Raw genomic sequence first — 27,136 nt, 5'->3', positions numbered from 1 at the left:
CTTCATTCTCATTTTAGATAGAGTGTTTGCAACTATCATTATTTTATTTATTTATTTTTTGTGGTGTGGTTCACTTGGGATTTGGATCTACATCATTTTAAGACCCATGCTTTAAAATGAGTAAGAAAAACTCATGAACAAAGTGGACATGCAACAAATACATCAAGGTGACCCACGCTGTTGTCACGACGGAGAGAATGAAACAAGTGTGGTCTACTTGGGATTTGGATCTGCTACATTTTTTGACTCATGCGTTAAAATGAGTAGAATAACTTTAAAAATATAGTTAGGGTGATAGAGGTAGACAAAGTGAACATGCAACAAATCCAGTAAGGCGTGCATGCCTTAAAATGAGTAGAATAACTATAAATAAATAAAAATTTGGTTGGGGTGAGAGAGGCTCGAACTCTCGACCTCAGGATTACTCGAAGCTATGAGACCTACGCGCTAGCCAACTGCGCCACCACCCCTTGCGATGCTTAAATCTCTTCATTTTTCATTTATAGAATCTTACTTAGCGTAATTTACCTGCCCCCGTTGCTGTCCTAGGCATGAGACCAGAGAGCCGTGTGAGTATTCAAACCTTCGATAGTCTCTCTCACACGCACAAACGCAACCAAACGCACTATATCCAATTCATCCCCGTCTCTGTAAATTCTTCTCATACATCCGATTGCAGGAGATGTTGAAGTCTCTTCTTCTTCTTCTTCTTTCGATTCATATATTTCTTCCCATTTTACCCCTCTTGGCTGCAGTTCACGGCATTGATTACAGCAGCAGCTACTCTTCGGACCTTCTTTCCTCTGCCAAAAGAGACAGGCCTTGGTTAGTCTCAATCAGAAGAGAAATCCATGAAAACCCCGAACTTAAATTCGAAGAATTCAACACCAGCGCTCTTATCCGCAGAGAACTCGATCGAATCGGCATCCCCTATTCGTTTCCCTTCGCCTCCACTGGAGTCGTCGCCCAAATCGGATCGGGTTCTCCTCCAATCGTCGCTCTCCGGGCCGACATGGATGCTCTGCCCTTGCAGGTATAATACCCACATCGCAGTTAGTTATTTATTTGGGTGATTTGGTTTTGATGAAATGGGTAGTTTAGGAACTTGTGGAATGGGGGCACAAGAGCAAGATCAATGGGAAAATGCATGGTTGTGGGCATGATGCGCACGTGACGATGTTGCTTGGAGCGGCTAAATTGCTCAATCAGCGGAAGGATAATCTCAAGGTAAGAATTGGGTCTTATTCTGAATTTGGGATTGTTTTCGTATCAGTCAATTAAAGAAAAGGTGCTGAGTTGTTGGAAATCTAGTCTTGAATTGCAGTTGTGTTGGCCCGCCAATTAGATGAAGTTTAGATGCATGATTTTGGTGTTTCTTACTGTTGAAATCCTATGAGAAATCCTATGATCATTATAATGGCCTCACAATTGTTTCTTAGGGGTCGTTTGGATGGCAGTAAAGGAGGCAAGTTGTAAATGATTTATTTACAACTTGCGGTTGGATGCCCTAAAATGCTTGTAAATCATTTACTAGTTTAAATGATTTACCACTTTTTCTCCTTTTCATTTGCTAGCAAAAAGCTGGGATTTCATTTGCTAGCAAATGATTTGCCAGAAAGAAGCCTCCAACAGCTTCTTTTTTTTTTAAAATTTATTTTAATTTATTTGATTTTTTTTATTAAAGGCCTGGAGATACACACCTCCCTCTCTCCATTGTATCGGAGAACTCCAATGGCTCTCTCTCTCTCTCTCTCTCTCTCTCTCTCTCTCTCCACCAACGGCATCAGATCTTGCTACCAGCCTTATAAAAGAGGATTTGAATTCATGGGCCCACATCTATGGCTCACCTACTGCTTGGTTTTATGTGAGGATCAACCCTAAGCTGTAGTGAGATGGGCTTAACCCAATGATCCACTTTAAAATCCACTCTTGTAAGCCATTTGAATGTTCTTTTTATTATTGAATTACTTCTCTAAACTATGTGAGGTGTGAATACACAATTACATGATATAAACCATTTACAGGCTATCCAAACATTGTAAATGTTTACTAATAAATCATTTACAACTTAAAGCCAAACGGACATGCTGTAAATCATTTACTAGTAAATCATTTACAACTTAAACCATTTACCACCATCCAAATGACCCCTTGGTGCTATGAATTTAGGTTGCCTATCCAAAATTTAAAACATAAAGAAGGCTATACTTTTCAAGTATTAAATGAAAAATGCCGCTAGGAAGCATTTAGGTGCCTTTTTCTAGAGTTTCAATATGAAATCAGGCATACATGCCTTAAGGGGTTGTTAGGATGCTTGTAAACTTTTTTTTGGTAAGTGACTTTCACCTGAAAGTGACTTTTATTTTTTCTCGGCAATCTCTCAAGTGTTTCCAAGTAAGAAAGTGTGTATTCACACTTAAAAAAGCTTGGGGTAGGGAATTGCTCCAACTTCAAATCACATAAAAAATAATAATAATAAAATAAAATCTTAGAATAAGACATGACATTGGATTTAGCCCATCTTGATAAATATTTGAGCCGATTCTTAGGCTAAACCAATCATCAGGTGAGCCATAAAAGTGGGCCCACAATTTCAAAATACTTGTAATGTGGAGCAACTACCAAAAATGGATTCCATGACTAAATGGTCACTTTTCAACAAAGTGTCCATGAATAATAGGTTAATATTATCCAATGGTCCTATTTTAACAAACAAATGATTATGGCTAGAGATTAACCTATTTGCACAAACAAGTGACAATGGGCCATCTAGTGTCAAGTACGTCCAATCCGTCTATCATGTGCATTCCCTCACCTTTTTCCTGGCCTAGAAAGTTCACGCCAAGCTTAATTTCAGTTGAGCCATACAACCGGAACGCACACTGGATTAATCAGGTCCATCGATAATAGATTAATAATATTCAATGGTCCTATTTAAGAAACAAGTGCGACTTGATACCTGATGATACACAGACACTTATAAATTACTTAGATAATGTACCCGTGGCGTACAAGTAGCTAGATTAAGCTGTCCAAGTTATGGTAAGCAGTGTAGATGTATCATGAAATGAAAATGTCCCTTATTTGATTATCTCATTGCCAAATTGGTGGACATTAGTAGACAGTTAAAAGTGAATAGATCCAACGGTCCTATTTCCACAAACAAGTGTTCACAAAACAGAGGTTAGGATTGTTCGATCTTGGCCCCGTGAATTGGCGACAGTGGGCTGCTCAGTCTTATTGGTTTTATATGTTAATAAATGGCACGTGCAATTTCCGAGCGCTTGAGTATCAAGCATTATACATAGTTTGAGTATCATATAGCCCCGTTCATATGCGTTATATGTGAGACCGTATGATGCAAAGCTCCGTGGGGTCCACTGTGATGTACTGATGTTTGCATGAAACCACTAGGTCCATTAATTTTGCTAGCTCATGTTAGGATGGGAGACAAAAAATGAAGTAGATCTAAGACCCAAGTGGGCCACACCATTCTAAATAGTGGAGAGGTTAACACCCATCATTGAAACCTTACTAAGCCACATGGCCTTTTTATGTCTAATCTAAACTGTTTGTAAGGTAATTATCACCGGGATGAAGGGAAAACACAAATATCATACTTCTCCAAAACTTTTGTGGGCCGCAATAGGGTTAAGATGGTAGGTGTTCAATCCTTATTATTTCTTGTGGTGTGCTCCATTTGAGTTTTGGATTGGCCTCATGTGTTAAAATGATCTCGCAAAACTGATAAATAAAGTGGATGTCAAACGGACATTGCAGTGGGCCCACATTGCTTGGTCCATTGGGGTTATACATGACTCGTATTGCTTCTCTTCACTTCTTTGAAACCCTCTCCCGCACAACCCTCCTAAAAAAGTTGGAAAATGAAGGAAAAAAAGATTTACCTGAAGCTGGAGCATGACGGAAGGGATGGAGAGAGTGGAGCTCGCTGGAAAAGGTCCAAAAGTGGCGCAATTGGCTGATGGGAAGGATCCGCCCAAGCGTAGGCACCTTCAATTTAAGCACGAGAACTCAAAACAAATAGAGAACAATTTCAGAAATTTGATTCAATTCAAAGGTGCCTTCATACTATTCATCTTAAGCCCTTATATAAGCTTTTGAAGCATACATATAAGGAAAACACATAATGTCATTGACATCCAATTACTTATTACAAATATGGAAAAGAGATAAAAAGAGAAGAATGCATTAAAGATGTTTGACTAATGGATTATTTTTATTCTTACCGCAAGAATTTGTTTTATTCTCTGACCAAAAGGCATTACGTTTCCTCAGTTCCTAAAAGAAACTGAACCCTAGGCATGCTAAATGGGTCCAATTTCTTCAGGAATACTCTTTTGTTCTTAAACATAAGCTTGGGGTCGAGAACAAACTTGCTGATGCCCTTAGTCTTCTGGTGGCGCTTCTCCAAAGTACGAGAGTGGAAGTGACTGAGTTTGATTGGCTGAGAGAGGAGTATCCTACATGCCCAGACTTTGGAGATTTGTATGCATCACTACGAGATGATCAGTTGACCGACAATCGCGGGTTTGTTATCATCGATGAGTTCCTATTTAAAGGTGACAAACTTTACGTTCCTCGTACCTCCCTCCATGATTTCCTAGTTTGGGAACTTCGTGCAGGAGGGGTAGCCAATCATTTTGGGAGGGACAAAACCATTGCTCTTGTGGAGGATAGATTTTATTGGCCAAGTCTCAAGCGAGATGTAGCCAAGATTGTTGGGCAGTGCAAGACTTGTCAACTGGTAAAGTAGAGGAAGCAAAATATAGGATTGTATACGCCTTTGCCAATACCTCATGCTTCGTGGCAAGACATTAGTATGGATTTCGTATTGGGCTTACTGAAAACTATCATGAAACACGATTCTGTATTTGTGGTTGTGGACCGTTTTTTTAAAATGGCCCATTTCATTCCGTGCTTGAAAACGTCAGATGCCTTCAATGTGGCTAAGCTTTTCTTTGAGGAAATAATATGTTTACATGGTCTACCTAAGACCATAGTGTCTGATCATGATTTACGCTTTATGAGCTATTTTTGGAAGACACTATGGCACATGATGGGGACAAGGCTTCAATTTTCATCTGCCTATCACCCTAGGCAGTCAAACTGAAGTTGTTGATAGGAGTCTTGGAAATCTGCTTAGATGTCTTGTGGGTGATCATGTCCGAACTTGGGATACCGTTTTGCCTATAGTCGAGTTAGCATACAATAGTTCCATCAATAGGTCTATAAGCATGAGTCCATTTGAGGTTGTGCATGGCTACAAACCTAGGAAACCTATGGATCTCATGCCTATGTCTGTGTCCCATAGCCCATCTGAGTCCACACATGAGTTTGTACGTCACATACATGAGTTGCATAGTGAGGTCAGGAAGTGAATTAATGTTAGTAATGAAAAATACAAAGCGTTTACTGATTCTCATCGCAGGTTTCATGAATTCTAAGTAGGAGATTATGTCATGGTTTGTATGAGGCTTGAACGGTTCCTACATGGGGCTGTTAAAAAGTTACAAGCGCGTAGCATAGGACCATAAAAAATAATGCTGAAATTGGGTCCTAATGCGTATGTAGTAGACCTTCCACCTACCATGAGAATTAGTTCTACTTTTAATGTGGAAGATCTAGTACAATACAAGGGTCTTGCTACTTCACCTTTTGATCCATCCATAGACCCTCCCACAAATTATGGCCTAGTCCCAAATCCATGGCCCCTACCTAACCAATCATCCGAGCCATTACCACCTTTACCTTCCTTGCCTACTCGAAGCAAATAGATATAAGACATAATGGATGAACAAGCAGTTTCCACCCAACATGGAGGATTTCAAAAATTCCTTGTCAAGTGGAAGCACATACCGATTTCAGACGACACGTAGATTACAGAGGACGAGCTACAACATTTAGATCCAAACATTTTGGAGCACTACAAGAGTTTTAGTTCGCTAGAGGCGAACTCTTCTCAGCCGATGAGAGTTGATGAGGACATCACTTCACGTATACCCTTGCGTATGTATCAAAGGCAGAGGCGGGCCACACCGATTTTCCTGTTGCTAGGCGAGTACCCGTGATCGTGTTGAAGACTCCATGTGCATGTGTGAGCATCTGGAAGACCCCACACTGGGAAGATGCACATGGGCTGCTTTATGGAGTGATCCGGAACATTGGATTGGAGGGACGTGACGATCGGGCCGTTAGATCATATGATCGAGCCATTGATCGTGGATAGTCCACACTAGTTTTTCTTAGATTTTATCAGCTTATAGGATTTAGTTTTGTTTATGTTATATTTGGACACCATTATGTGTGTTTTTAGTTAATTTTAGTTAGACTAGGTCTATTTTTGTCAAAATTCACAAAATAGTGTATTTATTGTAAATTTTGAACTTTCTTGGATCTATAAAAGATGGTGGGCGTGTGACCTTCTCCCTCATTAGATTTTGTGATAAAAAAAAAGAGAAAAGACTCTTGCTTTATTCTTCTTCTATCTTCATGCGATTTAAAGATACTTTCATGCGAATTGGAAGGGAGATTGGTGCGAGGCTAATCTTCATCAACGAAAGTGTGGGGTCTTAATCTATCCCCACACCATCTTCTCTCTTTCCATCTATCAATGTATTTTATTTGATTCTTTGATTATCTCATCCTAAGCCTTCATCCATTCATAAACCCATCTTTCCTTTACCTTTCAACAATCCCAAACCCTAACCGACCTAACCCATCCATCTCACACCCCACGTGTGACCATACAACCACACATGTGAATCCTTCGGGTTGGCCATACGGCCACACCTTGCCCCTTTTTGGTTTTCCATCATTTTTATATCAAAAACCCATTCTTCTTTTCCCAAAACCCTAACCCTAAACCTAAAATCTCTAATTTTCCTACTTTCCCAAACTACCCAAACCTTAATTTTAACCTAGGTTATATTAGGTTTTCTACTTTGAAATAGACTATACCCCATGCTAATTGGATGTCCTTACATCCATTAGATCCTAGTTTCTTTTTATCTAATGATCTTGTATTACGATGTTAGTAATTTAGGCTAGGATTATGCACTATGTTCTTTTGGTTTTCATGGGATTTATGATGATTATGGCAATGCTTGCGTTTTTTGTTAAATGTCTTAATTCCGCTACTTGTTCTCACATGTTACTTGGTTCATGCATCGGTCCCACGTCAAAAAAACTAGACTCAAGCGAGTTAATAGCTTGATATTGCTCATAGAGGTCAGGATTCAGACGCTGAAAGTCTGTGTCTGTGATCCATGTAGCATCGGAAAAAGCTCATCCTTGCCAACGAACGAGAAACATCTAGTAACCACCTTGGCACATGGAGACGATCCGATCATCAAGAGCATCAATGATAATGTTTGTAGGTGACAAAACTGTTGGAACTGTGATAGCTTGTTCTTCGATACCATCGTCAGTATAGTGCCCATGATAGATTGAAAGATCTTCCACATTGAAAGTATGACTGATAGGTAAATCTGGTGAAAGATCTAAAAATAAGCATTGGCACTGATCTTCTTTATGATTTTGAATGGTCCCGCATTGCAAGGATGGAGCTTCTTCGAGGTGTCGGGAGGCAACTGTTCAGGATGAATACAAGCCATAAACATGTCATCAAATTCAACAAAGCAACATCTTGTATCTGCATGCTGCTTATAACTTCAAGCGGCGATATTGCATCGAACTTCGTCATGCACTTGCTGTATCTGATGGATGAACTCATCGGCTTTTGCGCTTGGTATTAACTCTACGAGTAGAGGAACTAAATCGACTGGAAGATGCATTCGTATATCTTCGTGGACCTGTTGACTGAGTTATTATAAGCAAATTCAGCTATGGGTATTACTAGGACTCATGTAGCTATATGATCGCGAACAAGACACTGTAGTAACTTGTCCAAACTATGGTTGACCACTTTCGTTTGACCATCAGTCTGAGGATGGTGGGCACTAGAGAACTGAAGCTTAGTTTTCATTGCTGCCCGAAGAGTTTTTCAGAAATAACTCATGAACTTGATATCACGATCAGACACAACTGTCTTTGGAAGCCTATGAAGACTAATAACCTCATGAAAGAATAATTGAGCAATCTTGAGAGCATTTGTTGTATTTGAGCATGGTATGAAATGAACCATTTTTGAAAATCTATCAACCACCACAAATACTGAACCAACTTTCCAAGAGGTCCTTGGCAAACCCAGGACAAAGTCTATGCTAAGATCTTCTCACAGAGCATGTGGGATTGGCAATGGTTGATAGAATCCACTATTTTTCTTTTGACCCTTGGCAAGCTGGCAAACCCTGCATAACTTGTAGATCTTTGCGATATCTGATTTTAAATGAGGCCAGAAGTATCAATCTCCAACAAAGGCCAGGGTCTTACCATGGGCCAGGTGACCACTACACCCACCAGTGTTTAATTCTCTCACAACATACTCGTGGATGGATGTATTGGGTAGACAAAGTTGCGTTCCTTGGAACAAGTAGGCATCACGAATGCTGAAATGTGGGTATCTTGCAAGCTCTCCAGTAAAGACGCCTATATAAATACGTCTGAAATTCTTGTCATCAACATACTCACGACGTATCTCTTCGAATCCCGAAACAATGACCACTATTGATGACAATAAATGTTCGCGATGGCTTAGTGCATAAGCAACCTGATTGTCCTTGCTAGCGTTATGACGAATGACAGAAGAAACCTCTTGAAGGTAAATGCTCCACTTGACATGACGGGCACTTCTCTTCCACAGAGAGTTTAGGTACTTGAGTGCTTCATGATCAAAATATAGGACAAACTCCATACTAACTAAATAGTGATGCCAATCCATACTAACTAAATAGTGATGCCAATGCCGTAAAGTTTGAACAACGGCATAAAACTCTAAGTGATAAGTGGAGTATTTCTGCTTCGCATCAGAGAGCCTTTTGCTGAAGAAAGCTAGTGGATGGCGCTCATGACTGAGAACTCCACCAATGCCGATGTTGGAAGCATCACAACTCACCTCAAATACCTTCTCAAAGTCCGGAAGGTGCAAGACTGGAGCTATAGTCATCTTACGTTTGATCCTATCAAACACTCATGTTGTTGCACTTGTCCATTGAAACTCCCTTTGTTTTATACAATCGATGATTAGAGCCATGATGCTACTGAAGTTCCTCACAAAACATCTATAAAATGTAATGAAGCTATGGAAACCATGAACTTCAGAGATAGTGGGAGGTGTCAGCCAATCAACAATAGCTTTCACCTTGTCGGGGTCCACCTCTACACCTTGTGATGAGATGTACTCATGAAAGTACACTTTTTAAAGTTAATGTAAAAGCGCTCGTGGCGAAGTATTCTAAAGATAAGACTTAGGTGATTGAGGTGCTCCTTCCTTGACATATTGTAGATAAGAATGTCGTTAAAATAGACAACGACAAACTTACCAATAAAATGGTGCAACAACTGGGTCATGACACACATGAAAGTGTTAGGCGCATTTGTGAGACCAAATGACATAACTAGCCACTTGTAGAGGTCGTCCTTCGTCTTAAATACTGTCTTCCATTCTTCACCTGATCAGATGCGAATCTGGTGGTATCTATTGCGAAGATCAATGTTAGAGAAGACACTAGCACTTGGCACCAAGTCCAGCATATCTTCAAGCCGAGGAATGGGGAAACGGTACTTCACAATGATTTTATACGCATGTGCCAACTTTCATCCTTCTTGGGAGTAATGAGGGCTTGCCACACATGGGGTTAGGCTCTCTCAGATGTAGCCTTTTTTAAGCAACTCATCAACCTAACGATTCAACTCGACGTGCTCGGTGGGACTCATCCGGTATGCTGGTAAGTTGGGTAAGGATACTCTGAGAATCAAAATCTATAGCATGTTGAATATCCTGTAGTGGAGGCAACTCCTCAGGCAAATCATCAGGGACCAAACCTTGGAAGTCATGTAGCATAGATTTGACTTCATCAGGAATAAGCTCATCCTAGTCAACAACAGGCTCCTGCACCTGTTTTGTTACTAGAGCGAACATTACGCCTTTCTCGTTGCTCTCTTCTTTGAACTTTCGCATGGTGAGAACATGAGAGTTTGAAAGAGCAGCCGATGTTGATGATGAAGGTGTAGATGAAAGAGGTGACATAGGTTGCAACGGGCGAAGAAAGATATCATGACCTCGCCATAGGAAAGTATACGTGTTAGCTTCACCGTCACTTTGTACCTTTCGGTCAAATAGCCAAGGTCGACCGAGAAGGATGTGGGTGACATTCATCAGAATTATGTCACACCAAATATCATCCTTGTATATGCCAATTTTAAATAATACGAAATACATGGAGATGGCCGTGTCGTTGACCTATGTAACCTTAATATGGTTTTGGATGCCTTTCAGTTGACAACTTGACCTTATCAATCACCTCTTGAGATACGATGTTCATTGCACTGCCACCATCAATGATCGTGTTATATAACCTACCTTGGCATTTGACCTGTGTGTGGAAAATAGTGGTCTGTCGCTAGTTTTCCTCTTCCTCTTCGGTGGTGGTAAGTAGGCGGCGGTGTATGATAAGAGTAGGGCCTTCGTCCTCAATTTCAACCACAGTTTCAATAGGAGGGTCCTCTAGTTGTGATGAAGGTTCTACATAAGGCTGTTACATCTCGATGTGCTCATCGAATACTCATGGCCATCCGGGTATTAGGGTTCCTCCTCATTACCGCAATAATGGAGGTTCTTGGCTTGTGGAGACTCATTACGAAAGTATCTGATCTGTCCACAAGAGTAACAATCAACATCTTATTGTTCTCTTCTAATGGAAGGATTAAGATTAATACCTTATTCCTTGGTGTCATGTCCCTGCACCGCTGGTTGCTTTTGGTACAAATTCTGTGGTGGAGGGTGTTGCAAAGGTTGAGGCTGCCTTATAGGAGGAGTTTGCATTTGTGGGCGCGACTTAAAAGGGTGGAGAGGTGGTCGGTAGCCCTATGGTGGATTTCAGTTGAGATATAAATCTGAACCCATTCTCATGGAAGGTTTTCTAACTGGAGAACCAAAGCGTTAGAGAGTATGTTGCTGCAGCTGTTTTTTCAACTCGTCAAGCCTTCTGATGAACATCATAAACTGACTTGAAATCATACATGACCATCTTGCGCTGGATGTCTTGGCGTAACCCTGCCTGATAGTGGTTGGCAATTACGCGGTCTGTCTCTACAAGCTTACAATGGACAAAAAGTTCATTGAACCTTTTGGTGTAGTCATCCACCGATAAAGTTCCCTATTTGAATGCAAGGAGCTACTGGAGAAGAGTATTCATGTAATTTGAAGGCAAATACTTTCCAATTTCTTTCTCATGTCAACCCACTTGGTGATAGCAAGATGGTCCATGATGAGATTGTTGTCATCAATGCTTCATCACCAGATTCTTGTTGGGTCGTTGAATTTGACCTTGACAAAGGCCAATCGCTGGACATCATCCATGTCGTACCATGTAAAATACGCTTCTAGTGTTGTAATCCAATCAATAAAAGCCTTTGCATCAAGATGACCCGTGAAGTTCGGAACTTCAACTCGTACTTTTTTGGTAATATCATCTTTCTTGGGCGTCTCTATTGCAATGCTTTGGGCTCTCTTTGTAAAGAGTTGTTGCATGAAGTTATAAACAAACTCCTGAAGACCCGTATCATTTTGATTCACTGAAGGTTCTAGTTGGAACCTTGCTGTGGATTTGGATCACCATCAGGATCTCCGATGGGATTAGGCTACTCACCATGTTGTTCTCCCCGTAGTTGGTTAACAATGGTTTCTAGGTTGGCTACCCTTGTGAATAGCTCGGTGATACAATTGTCTTGCTATTGATCTGTAAGCTTCCCTCGATAGATGTTATCACTATAGGGAGACATCATGACGTCGAATTGAAGTAGGCTAGATTAGGGCTGTTAATGGTTGTAATGAGGACTGGATTTGAATCGGAATATGGCTGCATATTATTATTATTATTTATTTATTTATTTTGAGTTTCAATGAGATGGAATTGACTAATTTGGGGGTTTTAATGGGGTTGATTTTGGAGGTTTTAATGGGTTGTAATATGGTTGATTTTGGGAGGTTTTAATGGGTTGGAATGGGGCTGATTTTGAGTGGCTTAACGGGTTGGAATAGAGGTAGATGGCTGCCAAAATTTCAGCAATCTCCCTCTATCAATTGCACTTTTGGGCTTTATAAAGAAAAGAAAAAAAAATGTGAATGGAGGTATGAGGGATGGATGTAATGAAAAAAATAAAGGAAAAGAGGCATAATTTTATGATTAATTAACTTGGAAACAATAATATCAAGATTGTTGTTGATCCAAGACTTCAACCCAACTGTTGGAACCTGCTTTGATACTAAACTGGCGCAGTCGGCTGATAGGAAGGATTCATTCAAGTGTAGGCACCTTCAATCTAAGCATGAGAGCTCAAAACAAATAGAGAATAATTGCAGAAATTTGATTCAATTCTAAGGTGCCTTTATACTATTCATCTCAGGCCCTTATACAAGCTTTTGAAGCGTACATATAAGGAAAACACGTCATTGACAACCAATAACTTATTACAAATATGGAAATGAGATAAAAAGAGATAAGAATGCATTAAAAATATTTGATTAATGGATTATTTTTAGCCAACTGATTGATTGTGCTAGCTAATTACCTAAATTGGCTAGCTACCTAAATAGGAGGCTTGGTCATCCTTATTGATGGGCCGACTATTGAGCTTGGGCTCGATGGGCATGGGCCTGACCCATGGGTCATGGGCCCAAATCAGTCTGCATAAAAAAGGGACAGAGACAATGGAGCTCACTGAAAAGGGCTGAAAGGGATAAAGATAGTGAAGCTCGCTGGAAGGGGAGAGACGTTACAAATCGTCCTTTGTATAGATCTTGGGAGAGAGATGTTGTGCGTCTCTGCCCTATGCACCAAATAAAAATAAAAATTGACCATTGGGATGTAAGTAACTTACCTGTAATTGAAAACACATCTCCTCATGTTTTCAAGTGGAAGTTTTACCCATAAGTGACTTGCAGGTTGTAACTCACTTTCTGGTGATATTTTAGACCCAAACACTACATGTAAGTGAGTTACAACCTGTGTTCGAAGTATCGGTATCGCTACAAGTTTCGTTGGCCAGGGATACAGAAACAATATCGATATTGCCGATAATATCGTTGATAATCGGAAATGCGGGGAAACATGGGAAAGACAGTGGAATTTTTAGCAAAACTTCAAGAGATGTTAAAATGTACATATTTGCATATTTAGAAATTAAAAAAAAAAATGTAAAAAGAATGCATACATAACAGGTTTCCATTTAATGGGGCCTTAAAAGCATGTGTTGTTGTAAGAAATCAGTCTAACCATCCCATCCTACCTATTTAACCATCCAACCTTCCATCCAAACATTTATCGATATTGCAAAAATCAACAATATATGATATTTCACCAAGAAATCATCAACAATTGCAAAGGAACAAAAGATTGTGGTCTCAATATCGCATGTTGCAATATCGATAGCATCGAGATATTATCAATATTATCAATGACAAATTGAACACTACATACAACCATGTGCCCATGATTTTTTTTTTTTTTTAAATTTTTTGAAATAAAACTAATAAACAAAATTTCGATGATATCAATACATTAGCGATATTATTGAAAAATTGCCAGTACACTTATGATACAAACATTACCTAGAATTTGCATAGTAAAAAATATTGGCGATACATTGGCAATATTGATGCATTAGCAATACAAGCGATACCAAGAATTTACATAGTTGAAAATGTTGGCAATTACATTAGCGATATTGATATGTTGGTGATACTTAGTGATACATTGCTAATACCTGGAATTTCTAAGACTACCAGTGTTATCGGTATTGCTACTAGGGTCATCGGGTGTCGTTGAGTTAGAGATAAAGATAATATCGGAGATAATTCAAACACTGGTTACATGTAAGTCACTTACAATTAATGAAAGTTAAGACATCCAAATGACCCTTAAGGGTAGGCATTTACATGCCTTCATTGAAAATTTAACATTAAAAGAGAGCTACATGTCTCAAGGATAGGTGTTTAGACGCCTTTACTCTGAATGTCAATTTTTGAAAATGGCAAAATGCCTTTAGGATATGCTTTTAGGCGCCCTTACTTTTTTTTTATTTTTTTTTTTCAACTTTCAACATGAAAAGAGGATAAATGCCTTAGGAATAGACATTTAGGTGCCTTATCTAAAATTTAACATGAAAGGATGATGGTTACATGTCTTAAGGATAGGCATTTATATGCTCTTTAATTAGGGTTTCAAATTGATAATAGAGAAAATGCCTTTACCTAGAGTTTAAATTTGAAACTACGGCAAAATGACTTTAGAACAGGCATTGATGTGTCGTTTTCTCATGTTTCATAATGAATAGGGGTGTAAGTGCCTTTATAATAGGTTTCTAGGTGCTGAATGCTTATTTAAAATTTAACACAAAATGACGGTTATACGTTTCAAGGGTTGGCATTTAGATGCCTTTAACTAAAATTTCAATTTGAAATTAGGGAACATGCCTTTTAGGATAAGCATTTTGGTATTTTTCTAGAGTTCCAACATGAAAAGAGGGATAACTGCCTTAAGGATAGTCATTCCGGTGCCTTTTATCTAATATTTAACATAAAAAGAAGTCTACACATCTAAGGATAATCTCCTTTACCTAAGCTTTTAGTTTGAAAATAGGAAAAATTGCCTTTTTAGGTGCATTTCTTTGGAGTTGTAACATGAAATGAGGGATAAATGTCTTAAGGATAGAAATTAATTTGCCTTTTTCTAAAAGTTAACATGAAAGATCACTACACGCCACAACAATAGGCATTTAAACACCTTTAGCTAGAATTTCATATTGAAAGCATAGTAAAATGCTATAAAATATTCATTTAGGAGCCTTTTTCTCTAGTTCCCACATGAAAAAAGGGGATATGTGCCTTAAGGATAGGCATTTAGGTGCCTTTATTTAGAACTTAACTTGAAAGGATGGCTACTCGTCTCAAGGATAGGCGTTTAATCACCTTCCAAAAGAATTTCAATTTAAAAAAGGGGCAAAATACCTTTAGAATAGGCATTTAGGTGCATTTTTCTAGAGTTTGGTCATGTTAAGATGAATAAAGATGAAAAGAAAAAGAAAAACAAAAGACGAATAAATGCCTTTAGGATAGACGTTGGGTGCTTCTATCTAAAAATTTAACATGAAAGGATGGCTATGCATCTCAATGATAGACATTTATACGCCTTTAAGAAGAGTTCAATTTGAAAATAGGCAAAATGCTTTTCATTTAGGGTGATGCTACATCGACGACCAGATGCGCTTACGTGTGTTGGAGGTTGTTAGAGAGAATGGATGGAGAAAAGAGAATTGCACATGCACACGTAGACTTCAAGGAACACTCATCTCATGGGTAGATTATTATTTATGATGCAGGCTTGTTTTTTTGTACTTGCGCCTAAATTGTGAGGGTCGTAGGCATGTCGCCTAATGAGATGTGTATGCAATGGGTCCCACTAATGAGCATGAATAAGTCTCTCTGAGGGGCCTACCCAAGGTGTCCCTAAGCTCCATGAGATGTGTTTGTAACACCACTTGATGACTTTCCAAGTTGTACCATACTTGATGCAAATGCTTGTGCGTGCGAGTGTAGAGCATTTTGTGCCTTAACAGCCATTACAGGGCCGTAAAGGTCATTACGTAAAGGTAAAGGTGGCAACCGTTACATGTTAAAATTACCCGTAACGGTCCATTACGAGGTCAATACAAGTTTTTTGTTTTGTTTCATTTTGTTTTTTTTTTTTTCAAAAAAAAAGAGACCGTACCGTAACAGTTGTTACGATCCATATTGTTGGGCCTGGAGTTTAGGTACTCAACTTAAACTTTCAACTATAATAATCTAACACTTGAAGATAGTAGTAGTGCCTCATTGGGATCTCGTGGGAGTCATAGAGTCTGGATGGTAGTGGTTGCAACCGACAAGGGTCTCAGAGGCCAACTACATGAACAACTCGAGCAACTACATAGTCATCCTCTAAAGCAAAGAGCTTTGGTGCAAGGCAATCTTGACAAAATAAACAACTCTACCACAAGTAAAATTAGTGGACCTCAATGCAAGCAACCTCAACATAAGCAGCTCCAATATGCCTTAAGGTAGATAGGCTCGACGCACCTCAGCTCAGACAAACTTGACACACTTTAACATCAACAGCTTTGTGAGCCATATCTTCAAATTATTTTTAATTTTAAAAAAATATTTTTTGCCAAAATTTTACAAATTTCTAGATTAGGTTATATAGACATGTTTGATATCATGTTTGGAAACTAAAGATAACAATTGATTTGGAAAAAAATTGAATTGTTTTTAAAAAAAATTTCCCAATTTTTTGTAACTCAACTCATCTCTTTGAAATCTCAAAATCAAACTCCAAATCCATAATTTTTCATGCAAAGTATGAAGAACTATATATTTCTTACCATTTGACACTATTTACAACATCTGAAAAATGAATTAAAACTAAAAAATATGTACCTTTTAAAATCCAGCCCCAAGAAGCTTCTGATTGTAATTCTGGAGAAATTTCGAAGATTTCTTCCAACATACTAGAGTGGACTGGAAATCACCTTACAATGTACTTGGAAGATTATTTATTTATTTATTTTTTTGCCAAAAAAAAAGAAAAAAGAAAATTGATTTTTGTGAAATTTTGAGGATTTTCCAGACACCAACGCCGATTTCCGTTTATCCCTTTCACTATCGCACTCGGTATCGATATATCGCATGATACATTAAGAATTTATAAAGAGAGTGTGAATGTATTGCACAATATCATGATATCCATTATATATCGTGATATCATGCGATATATTACACGATATCATAAAAAAATGGATATTAAAGATGGGTTTCATATCACCCAGGTGGGATAACCGATATTACAGGAGGTATATTGATGATATCGCAAGATACTGAATACACTGGTCAAGATAGCTCGAACGCATGCAACGTAGGCTGGTTCTGCTCACTTCAATGTAGACAGGCTTGATGCACCTCAGTATAAACAACTCCATGCACCTTAGTGCAAATAGCTCTAGCACACGTAACACAAAAAGGCTCTATGCACCTTAGTGCAGACAGCTAGATGGGAGGCTTATGCATAAAATCGACATGCATTCTCCTGACGAGGTAAGTGCCCATAGCGATGAGGCACCAAGCTAGGCGGATGCAAACACACCATCTTACAGCTTTTTCCTTCTTCTTTAAAAGAAAAGAAAAAGGCATATATCCTAGAACTTTTAAACTAAGATTGGTATGGTTACCCAACCTTTGAACTATTGTGAGCTATTATGATAGTCATAACTTGGCCTGTGAATGCATTAACTTTTCTGTAGCCAGCTTCATTCTTGACATAGGTTTGCTTTGAGAACTTTCAAGGGCCCGCAGAATAAGAAAAGCCAAGGTGAAGTAGGCCAAGCCAATAATAACTATACTTAACCCAAGGTCAACATGAAGTCGAGGCTAGCTGTGTTTAAAAATGATCCAAAGAATATGCAAATTCAACAATCTTCCTGCAATGCTACTTTCTTTTCTTATTTTGGGCATGGTTGAGTTAGTTTTGGCTTGGATGGAACCATTTTTTTTTTTTTTTGCTTCTTATGTCAATGGGTTGTTTTTCTCATTTGGCCATTTTTTAAGCTATAAAGGGGGAGGATGACATCAGTTCAACATTCTGCATTGGTTTTCTTTGGCCTTCTTTGGGTGCTTGTTCATGTACTCAATTTCCTCTTTTGCTTCCCATGTATCTGTTTTTTGATAGTTCTCATTGTCGAAAAACAGATTTCTTCGTTGTGACGTAGAAATTTTACTACTTTTGATCAGAGCTTGACGCATACAATGCATTTGGATGAACAAATGTATTGAATACTGAACTCTACTGTTTGTTTTATTTATTTATTTAACACACATCCACACCACATGAGCACTCAATCCCAGGATCTTAGTGTTGAAACAGAGTTTGTCTACCACTGAGCCATGGAGTTGGACCCAAACTTTACGGTTTAGACAATAGGAAATCACAAAAATCGATGATGTTTGATTGTGTTCAGAACATGCAAGTAGCCCACAAATTACAGCTATGTTCCTTTTGGGGCCTACTTTAAAGTAACGTTATTACAATTTGGGGGCGGGAGCCTCAGTGAGAATGCTAGAGGAGGAGACTGAAAGTGCGGCTAAACCGCTACAAGCGAAGCTTGGAGGTATGTCTAATCGTCCTAGAGGGTGGTGAATAGGATTTTTCAAATTTTAATTACACTTTTTGGAAGCACTTACTTTTATTCAATGAAGTAAAGAGGTTTAAGCAGGAATAAGTGTGCAAACAAAATTAAGACTATATATATATATATATATATATATATATATATATATATATCGATGCTGCATTTTATCAAACATGTAATGTGCAGAAAATTAAAAATGCAGAGTGAACAATCGACGAACACAAAACATGAAGCAAGGCATTCTCCATAATACACAATGATATATAGTGGTTCAGCTACGTGCCTACTCCACTCCCGGCTAACCCATTTTCTCCTAGAGTGTGTCAGATTTCACTATCCAATGGTTTTAAGTAAAGTTAACCATAAACTTTCACAACCTACACAAGGACACTACACGTATTCTCCTGTCGGAGGGCTGCCAAAGGACTTGGTGAGTTTGAGGTAACCAAACTCTGAATCTCAATCCTACACAAGGAAAGGCCTTCAGATAGTGGATTCGTGTACTTACCTACAAGCGAGTGAGCCCCATTAAGCACATTTGTTGAAGATCTTCTAAGTTGTTGAAGAGTCTTCAGCTCCCTTGAACTGCAACTGATTGTTGATGCTCCAATGTTGATGTCGAGGTTGGTAGGACAAGGGTTTTGGGTAGATCCTATCTAGTTAATGATGGGTCTTTATGAGCTAGAAGGAATTCCCCAAGCTAAGCATTCAATGTATCCAGCCTATAGATTTGCCTTTGAGTTGTTGGATCATCAATGAATGTCGGAGTTTATAGTTCAATCGAAGCAATGAATGTCACAATGATTGCCTTTAAGAATGGATTGAATGATGAACTCCTATGAGGGAAGATGACTTGAGAAGATGGGTATTTACTCTTGTAATAACTCTCTCAAAGCTATCTTCGCTAAACTTAAAAATCCAAGAAGCAACCCCAAAAGCTTTATATAATAAAATCCCAACGATCAGAAAACGGGCATGAAACTGTCAGGTTCGATGTCATTGAAGCTACCTTTGATGTCATCGAACCTTCTTCGATTACATCAAACCATGCAACAAGATTTTCAAATAGTTGTAGGACAATTTCCGCTCAATGTCATCGAGTGTCCTTCGATGTCATTGAAGGAGACCTTTGATGTCCGAAGATGACTTGATGACATCGGGATTTTTGGGAAAAAAATGACCTGAGGTTGCTGGATAGATTTGGTCCATTTACGATGAGATCAAACAGGCTTTCGATGTCATCGAAGGTTGTTTGATGTCATCGAGCAAGTCAATGGATTTTAACAATATCTTGCTGGACGAAATTTGCACTTTTACGATGTCATCGAAGTCATGTTCGATGTCATCGAAATTTGAATCTCGATGTTATTGAAAATAGCCTAATTTTACTTGAAAGTTTACTGGACCAATTGTGCTCAATTGCGATGTCATCGAAGCTAGCTTTGATGTCATCGAAGATATCTGGATTTACCTAGAAAACTTGCTGGAGTGATTTGAGCCATTTACGATGGCATTGAAATAGATTCGATGTCATCGAAACTAAAGTTTCAATGTCATTGAAGGTGTTTCGATGTCATCGAGATTTTCCAGGGAATGTGAGTTTGGTTGTTGGTCTCTCGAGGCTCATTTTCGATGTCACTCCGATGACATCGAAAGTAGCTGATTTTTCAGATGATCTTTCAACCCAATAAGCTGCTAACTTAATCTTTTACCATACGTAGCAAGGTATATTTCTAGAGGTTTTTGGTCAAGAATGATATTTGTTTTGGAGGTCTTTGGTGAGGGGTTTGGCTAGGTTTGTGAGGCTTAGTTTACCTTAGCTTTGCACATTGAAGCTTCTAACTTGCTGAGTCTTCAGTCTTGTATCCTCATTGGGGCTCACTTGACTCTATGACTCGGACGTCACGCTAATTGATAAACAAGGGCACTTTCAGAGACTTCACTATTTGGTTATTTCCAGTTCATTAGGCTGACAATTGCCAATCAATTTGATAATGCATCCAAATGCAACCCTAGTGTTTTAGGTGGAATTACTTGGAGCTATGAAATATTGAAGGTTAAGTCTTAGAAAGCTTCAAGGGCTTTAGGCGCTGTTCAATGCCCAGTTTGAGGGGAAGCATTTTTAAAACCAATTATTTGTTATATTTAATTTAAGAGAAGGTTTCAAGTCTAACCAGTTGCACTATAAGCTATGTTCCACCCAGTAGATAACTTCCAACCTTTTCATGTATTTGCGACATCCAATCCGTCCAATAGGTTAGCCCCTTCATGAGGATCACCTTGCGCACAAATTAGCCATATCCACTCATTGAGTTGACCAGCACTTGTATTGTGTTATTTATCAATGGCTAGACTGTTGTTTTTTGGTGTGGCCTACCTGATCGGTAGATAGGGGTGATTTTTGCACCAGGTGATCCACATGGTGCCCCTCTTCTCTATTGGAAGGGTCGGATGTCACGTGCAGTTAAAAGGTTGGAAGTTATCCGCTGGGTGGACTGTACCTTGTGGTCCAACCAGTTGGACTTGAGACCTATTTAATTTAATGTCTTTGGTTAAGTTTTCGTTTTCTCATTTTAGTCGTTCGATCCATTTAGCCTTTGAATCTTGTCTATATAATGGAAGAGGGACTTTGCTCCCAGTTTTAGCTGTGGCTAGTGTTTCTCTCACATCGAACTTCCACTCTGTCATTTCTTTTATCTTTCTTTTGTTACTGTTTATCGAGTTTTCTGTTATTCTTTCCTTCTTATGCTTGTTAATTTTTCCCGATCTTTGATTCACCGTAGCTGTTACCTTCAAGCACTTGCTTAAATTCCTATCTATCCACGGATTCATAAGGGCATCTGGTGTTTGACTTTGTGTCCTGGATACAGTGAAATGATTAGAATGTTCTCTGCAAAAGTTCCTTGGTACTTTCAACTGAATCCATAAAATGAATGCATAACCCAAGTGACCATCCACCTTTGGGCATGATATACTAGGACTTTGATACCATGAAAAGCTTTTAATATTTACCTTTGTGAAAAAAAAAAAAAAGAAGCTTCAGATATTAGCAAAAGCTTGTTGGTTTTTCTTCCTGATGTTCAAAAATGAATTGATAAATTACATAAACAACCCTTAAATGGTGAAGATTGAGCAGCATACACAGCAACCAAAACCTCATGTTTCTGTTTTCAACTACTTGAGGAAAGTTCACAAGCACTGTGACATGTTCATAACCAGCATACCATCGTATGCTGCTTCTCTCAATCAAAGTATTTTAGATACTTTAAATATTCACAACTATTTTAAATTTTTGTATTTAACTATCAAATACCGAGTCCAGTCAAATAAAGACTTGCCCGAGTCTTTGAGTGAACCAGACCAGTCTGGACATTGAGTTGAGTTGTGTTTTTGGGTTTCTGAACCATGATGTCTCTAAATGTTGAGCTTGGTATTTGATGCTTGAACGGTCTGTATCATGGTTTCTAACTTAGTGACTTATTCCAACTCATTTTGGGTTCGACTCAGGGGTAAATCAGCCCAGTTCCCCCAACTTGGGTGAATCATTATACTGGCCTGTACCAGTCCTGACCGAGTCCGAGTCATCAATACATGGTATGCGTTGATCTTGGTATTTGAATGGGAGTGTCCTAATTGAGCTTGGTATTTGATGTTGAAGGGAACTGTGAGACTACTTTTCCAACCTGCAGAGGAGGGGGGCGCAGGTGCATCTCACATGATAAAGGAGGGTGCTCTTGGTGGTGCCGAAGTGATCTTTGGCATGCACGTTGGCTTTACATTGCCCACAGGAAGCATATCATCACATCCAGGACCCACGCTAGCTGCGGTATGTTTCTTTAAAGCAAAAATAGAAGGTCGAGGCGGTGATGCTGCAAAACCTCACTTGCATACGGATGCGATAGTTTCTACGTCATTTGCAATTTTGGCGCTGCAGCAGCTCATCTCAAGAGAAGTTGATCCCCTTCATAACCAAGTGGGTCCCTTACCCTCTTTTTTTTTTTTTTCATTTAGTACTTTTGCTTTTGTTCTTGTTTTTGGTTGTGCTATTTCAACTGAGTATTTCAATCGAATCATACCACTGCTGATCTATCATTCCATCTGTCTAGACATGATATCTGTAACATTTTACATCACCCAGAATTCATAGATATTGAAAAGAAGCTCAGATGTATCCCTATGCACCATCATGTCACCTCTGTGTGTGGTATCCCCACATGTCACCTCTCTCTCTCTCTCTCTCTCTCTCTCTCTCTCTCTCTCATGTGTATGACATCCACTCTCCCCACCAATTGCATGACCTCATGTTGGACCCTGATCCCAAAAAGTTGGCTGATCCATTACTCAGGGGACTACCTTGGTGTCTGTATGCCATCCAGTCCATTCATCAGTTGTGCCCCCATCAGGATCAAGGGATGCCCGGGCATGATTTTTATAGTGCTTCCTATGGGTTGGCCTACCAGAGTTTTGGACCAAGTCTGATTTTTGGGATCCGAGGCAAAGATGGGATGGTGAAATTGATGGACAGAGTAGACGTCATACTCACTTCATGGTGGGCCCCACATCCAGTCAATTCATCAGTTGTGCCCCATCAGGATGAAGGGACACCCAAAAATGAAGTAAAGCTCTGGTTGGCCACACACTTGAAATTGGAGATTTTGGGCATGATTTTTGTAGTGCTTCCTATGGGTTGGCCTACCTTAGTTTTGGACCAAGTCTGATTTTTGGGATCCGAGGCAATGATGGGAGGGTGCAATTGATGGACAGAGTAGACGTCATACTCACTTCATGGTGGGCCCTGCATCAGTCAACCATATTGTAAATTACCATATAGTCGACTGTACATGATCATTCTCCTATATCTGGATGTACACATAAAGTTACCAAATACACATGCATGTGGTGTATCAGTATCATATCATTCTGAATACATTAAAGCATTTTATGCTGTATTGCATTCCGCATCCACTCCGTAAACTGGTCATGTGGTAGGTATATGCTGGGAAAAACAAATAGCATGATGATATGTACTCTAGAATTCTTTTGTGGTCATTGTTGCTTCCATTTGTTTGCTTTGATGTGGGACAATAATCAGATGGTTATCTAATGCGATTTGATTGCTTAATTATCTAATGAAGGTCCTCTCCATCACGTTTGTGCAAGGCGGCAATGCAATTAATGCCATTCCTCCTTTTGTTGAGTTTGGGGGAACTTTGAGGAGCCTTACCACTGAAGGTCTACACCGACTCCGAAAGAGGGTGAAAGAGGTTTGTAATCATGACCTTCCATGGCATACTTCCTGCTTCGTATCTCTACAATTTCCGTCTCCGGTGGATGCTAAAAGATGGCCATTATATCCTTCGCTCCTTTCAGATGTCCTTTTCTTGCAATGCCATGCAGCAGGGCTGTCAATTGGCAAGTGACCCATTTTGGTCTGACCCATGGCCCACCACAGGGGTGTCGGTATCATTTTTAGGCTCGCAGGAATAAAATTCCAGGCCTTAAAAGTAAATGGGTCTGACCTATGGCAGACCGAAACACAGTATATTGCAAGGTTACTTCAATCACAGGTTGCTGCGGTACATATGGTATGGGAAGGGGTACACAATATGCTACTTACTCCAACATATGGTATGCTGGGGGTACGATCATGCAGGTTGCTCCAATACATGCACCATATATAATTATATATGCAGTATAGTTTTATATATGAATTGATTTTCTAATTTTTATATGAAATGATTAATATTAGTATTATAGGTCCCACATGCATTATGTTATATGTGTTGCTGCATAAATCAAAGTATAAATCTCTATGTTTTGAATATGCATTGACATCACAAGTTATTCTACATGGAATATAGAATCATATCAATGGGATACAGAATGGAAAATGTGATGGAATTGGTTGGTACATGTCATCCTTATGATGTGGGGCCATGATTTCTTGGAAATGATCCGAGCATGCTTGGCTGGATGACATATCGTTATTTGGCAACCCATTTCACTTTTGTCAAACTGCTACATGATTGAAATCATAGTGGCAGATTTCGTTCTCAGCAATTTTTCGGCCTGAAAATTTCTTGGGAGAATTCAAATTTTTGTATCAGTAAAATCTTGCTGAAAAAAAAAATTACTAAATTTAAATTTTAGATATATATTCATATAAAAAATTCCCTAAATGTTTTTACTCTTTTTTTTAAAAAAATTTATTTATTTTTATTTTTTTTATGCATTGATACCACTATAAAAGTGCAATATTTTAAATCTGCCAGGATTTTGAAAAACCTTGCAATAACATCATCTAGTGTATTTCTTGCAATATTATTCCAGGATTTTCAAATCATGGCAATATTTGTCACAGTGATTGAAATTACTTCTTACTATATACAAGCTTGTTTATATGGACCTGGTCACAGGTTATAGAAGGCCAGGCAACTGTAAACAGATGCAAGGCTTTTGTCGACATGCAAGATGATGAGTACCCGCCGTACCCGGCCGTCAATAATGATGAACGATCGCACCAGCATGTGGAAAGGGTAGGAAGGTTCTTGCTCGGTCCTGATAAGGTGAAGCCAGGGAAGAAGGTTATGGCCGGCGAGGACTTTGCATTCTATCAGCAAGTGATTCCGGGTGCTATATTTGATATTGGAATTAGAAACAAGAAATTGGGTTCCATCCACTCCCCGCACTCGCCTTACTTCTTCCTTGACGAGGATGTCCTGCCCATCGGAGCAGCATTGCACACTGCACTGGCGGAGGTGTATCTCAACGACCACCAGGATTTGATTGATGGTGCAGATTCGCACTCTTGACAGGTATGGATGTTGGTATTGTAAAATACTGTAAATAAGATTCTGTAAAATTTGATTAGATGGGGCCAAACTGTTCTCGGATAGCAAGATTCAACCCTTCTCTTGGTTGGCCCATTTTCTTATTGATTGTGGACATTTGTACTTTCTAGTTAACGGTCTGTTGTAAGATCATTTATCTCATGGTCTAGGATCTTCCAATCCCGAAGATTTCATTCAGGAGCTGAAATATAGTGGTCCTTCTCCCGCAACATTTGGGTTGATGCACCAATCTGATCTGCCCATAGGTGGTCTATGTTTCACACCCCATCAGGCAATCCTATTCATCATTTTCTTCTCAACCTAGCACCAGATATTGAACATTAACCACTTCTGTTTTCCACTCACTCCGAAAGCCAGCACTGATCAAGAAGAGGTTATGTTCATCTTGTTCATCCCAAAGGTCGCCGTTCCTCATGAGAACCAATCAGAGTAGGTTACGTGTGATCTATACAGATACATATGATGTTCTTGAAGATCTGCAAAGATGTACGGAGAAGATTTCTTGATAACATAGTTGGAATGCATCGAGTAATGCCACATCATTATATAGATGGTCGATCGTGAAGGAGTGGTTACAGGGCAGATGGTAGAAATAGGAGCAAAAGGTTGTGATGCTAAACGATTATGGCGACCTTCGAGAAGTGAGAATAATCTAGATGGCCAGGGTAAAGCTATGAATAGAAGAGGAACGCAAGAGGAAGATTTCGTCTCATACCAACCCAATTAAACCAAATCTATCTTTCAATTATCCTTTCACTTACCAGTTAATTACATTTCTTAGTATAATCATCTTACTTTTCTGCTAAGTCAATTACATTTCTTAGTTTAATCCTTTACTTTTAGCATGTTGTTTACATTATGTAGTGTAATTCGTAGCATTAATCAAGTAGCTGATAGTCTTAGCTATAATTTGAGTCTACACTTGCTCACTCGATTCAGTTCTATATCAGGAGAGGTGTTTTACAGTTGTTCTTCATGACTGACTGTAAGAATCCCTTTCTTATTTCACTTTTATCTATATTGAAAGGTCCTTTCATGCAGAATGCAAATGTGTTACCCATCATCAGAGGACGAACCCTACCCTCTGAACATCGCCTGATCCTGTTTACACATTGAGTGAATGGCTGGTCGATTTCATCAGATCTCAGTCATACACTACGTGTCTGCTTATCTCAGTGCTTGAGGTCATAGTTGTTAGGTTTGAAATGAGCCACAAATCCAATTCTGGCACGCCCGCATACCTGCAGTAAAAAATAGAGAAGCAACAAATTTTGGCACGCCCAGTGGGACCCCATCTCTAATTTAATGGCGTAATATTGCCAATTATGAATAGAAGTATTCGAATCATTGGGATTGATCCCTCTATACCGACCGCATTACCTCCAGTTGAGGACGTGTCAGTTCAAGCAGTCCTTAAAGCGTTGAATCTAAACAACTATCCAATGCTTGGTACTAGGGAGTGAGAATGAGCATTGACCTCTCAGATGGCTTCCCCAGATGAGATAACGGTCGTGCTTCAAGATATACGAATGAGTATTTAGCATTTACAATAATATGAAAGGGTCCAAGTTGAGTAATTATGTATTCAAACTGAGAATACCAACATATATATGACTAGGGGTGCACATCTAACCGTTGGATCCATATAATCGGACTGAAACCATTGGATCGGTCCGGTTTGGTCCGGTTCGAGGATGCTAACGGTCCGGTTCCGAAATTTCCAAAATCGTTGATTACGGATCGGTTCCGGTTTAGGGCCTTGTAGAACCGATTCGAACCGTTGAACCCAATGGTATGATACATTGATCTTTGGATATGCTTCAATTTTGGGCTCAACCCCTTAAATTATATGGAAAATGTTTCAACAGTGAAAATCATTATCCCCACAGTTTCCTCTCACGGTCCCTCTCCCTCCGCCTCTCTCT

The 27,136-nt window shown here is 39.2% G+C and overlaps 1 protein-coding gene and 1 non-coding gene across 2 annotated transcripts; one reads left to right on the top strand and one right to left on the bottom strand.

Moving 5' to 3' along the window:
- Positions 1 to 386: 386 nt before the first annotated feature.
- TRNAM-CAU (transfer RNA methionine (anticodon CAU)) lies at positions 387 to 470 on the bottom strand. Its single transcript is given in 2 exon segments — positions 387 to 422; positions 433 to 470. It is a non-coding gene; the product is annotated as a tRNA-Met (tRNA).
- An 80-nt stretch (positions 471 to 550) lies between these two features.
- On the top strand, positions 551 to 25,352 carry LOC131248711 (IAA-amino acid hydrolase ILR1-like 5). The gene is made up of 5 exons (XM_058249126.1): positions 551 to 1,033; positions 1,102 to 1,227; positions 22,019 to 22,333; positions 23,496 to 23,624; positions 24,777 to 25,352. Exons 1-5 carry the CDS (start codon positions 683 to 685, stop codon positions 25,170 to 25,172), a joined length of 1,317 nt encoding a protein of 438 aa, XP_058105109.1. The 5' UTR covers positions 551 to 682; the 3' UTR covers positions 25,173 to 25,352.
- The last annotated feature ends 1,784 nt before the right edge of the window (positions 25,353 to 27,136 follow it).

The sequence above is a fragment of the Magnolia sinica genome, chromosome 6, assembly GCF_029962835.1.
Source record: "Magnolia sinica isolate HGM2019 chromosome 6, MsV1, whole genome shotgun sequence".
NCBI lineage: Eukaryota > Viridiplantae > Streptophyta > Magnoliopsida > Magnoliales > Magnoliaceae > Magnolia > Magnolia sinica.
The sequence above is the reverse complement of the archived record's forward strand: the minus strand, read 5'-3'. Positions and strand labels throughout refer to the sequence as shown.

Bases quoted from the DNA above. Each gene is read 5' to 3' on its own strand.
- LOC131248711 (XM_058249126.1), top strand. From the start codon at position 683: ATGTTGAAGTCTCTTCTTCTTCTTCTTCTTTCGATTCATATATTTCTT. The intron at 1,034-1,101 runs GTATAATACCCA...TGGGTAGTTTAG, and splicing joins TGGATGCTCTGCCCTTGCAG to GAACTTGTGGAATGGGGGCA. The intron at 23,625-24,776 runs GTTTGTAATCAT...ACCTGGTCACAG, and splicing joins TCCGAAAGAGGGTGAAAGAG to GTTATAGAAGGCCAGGCAAC.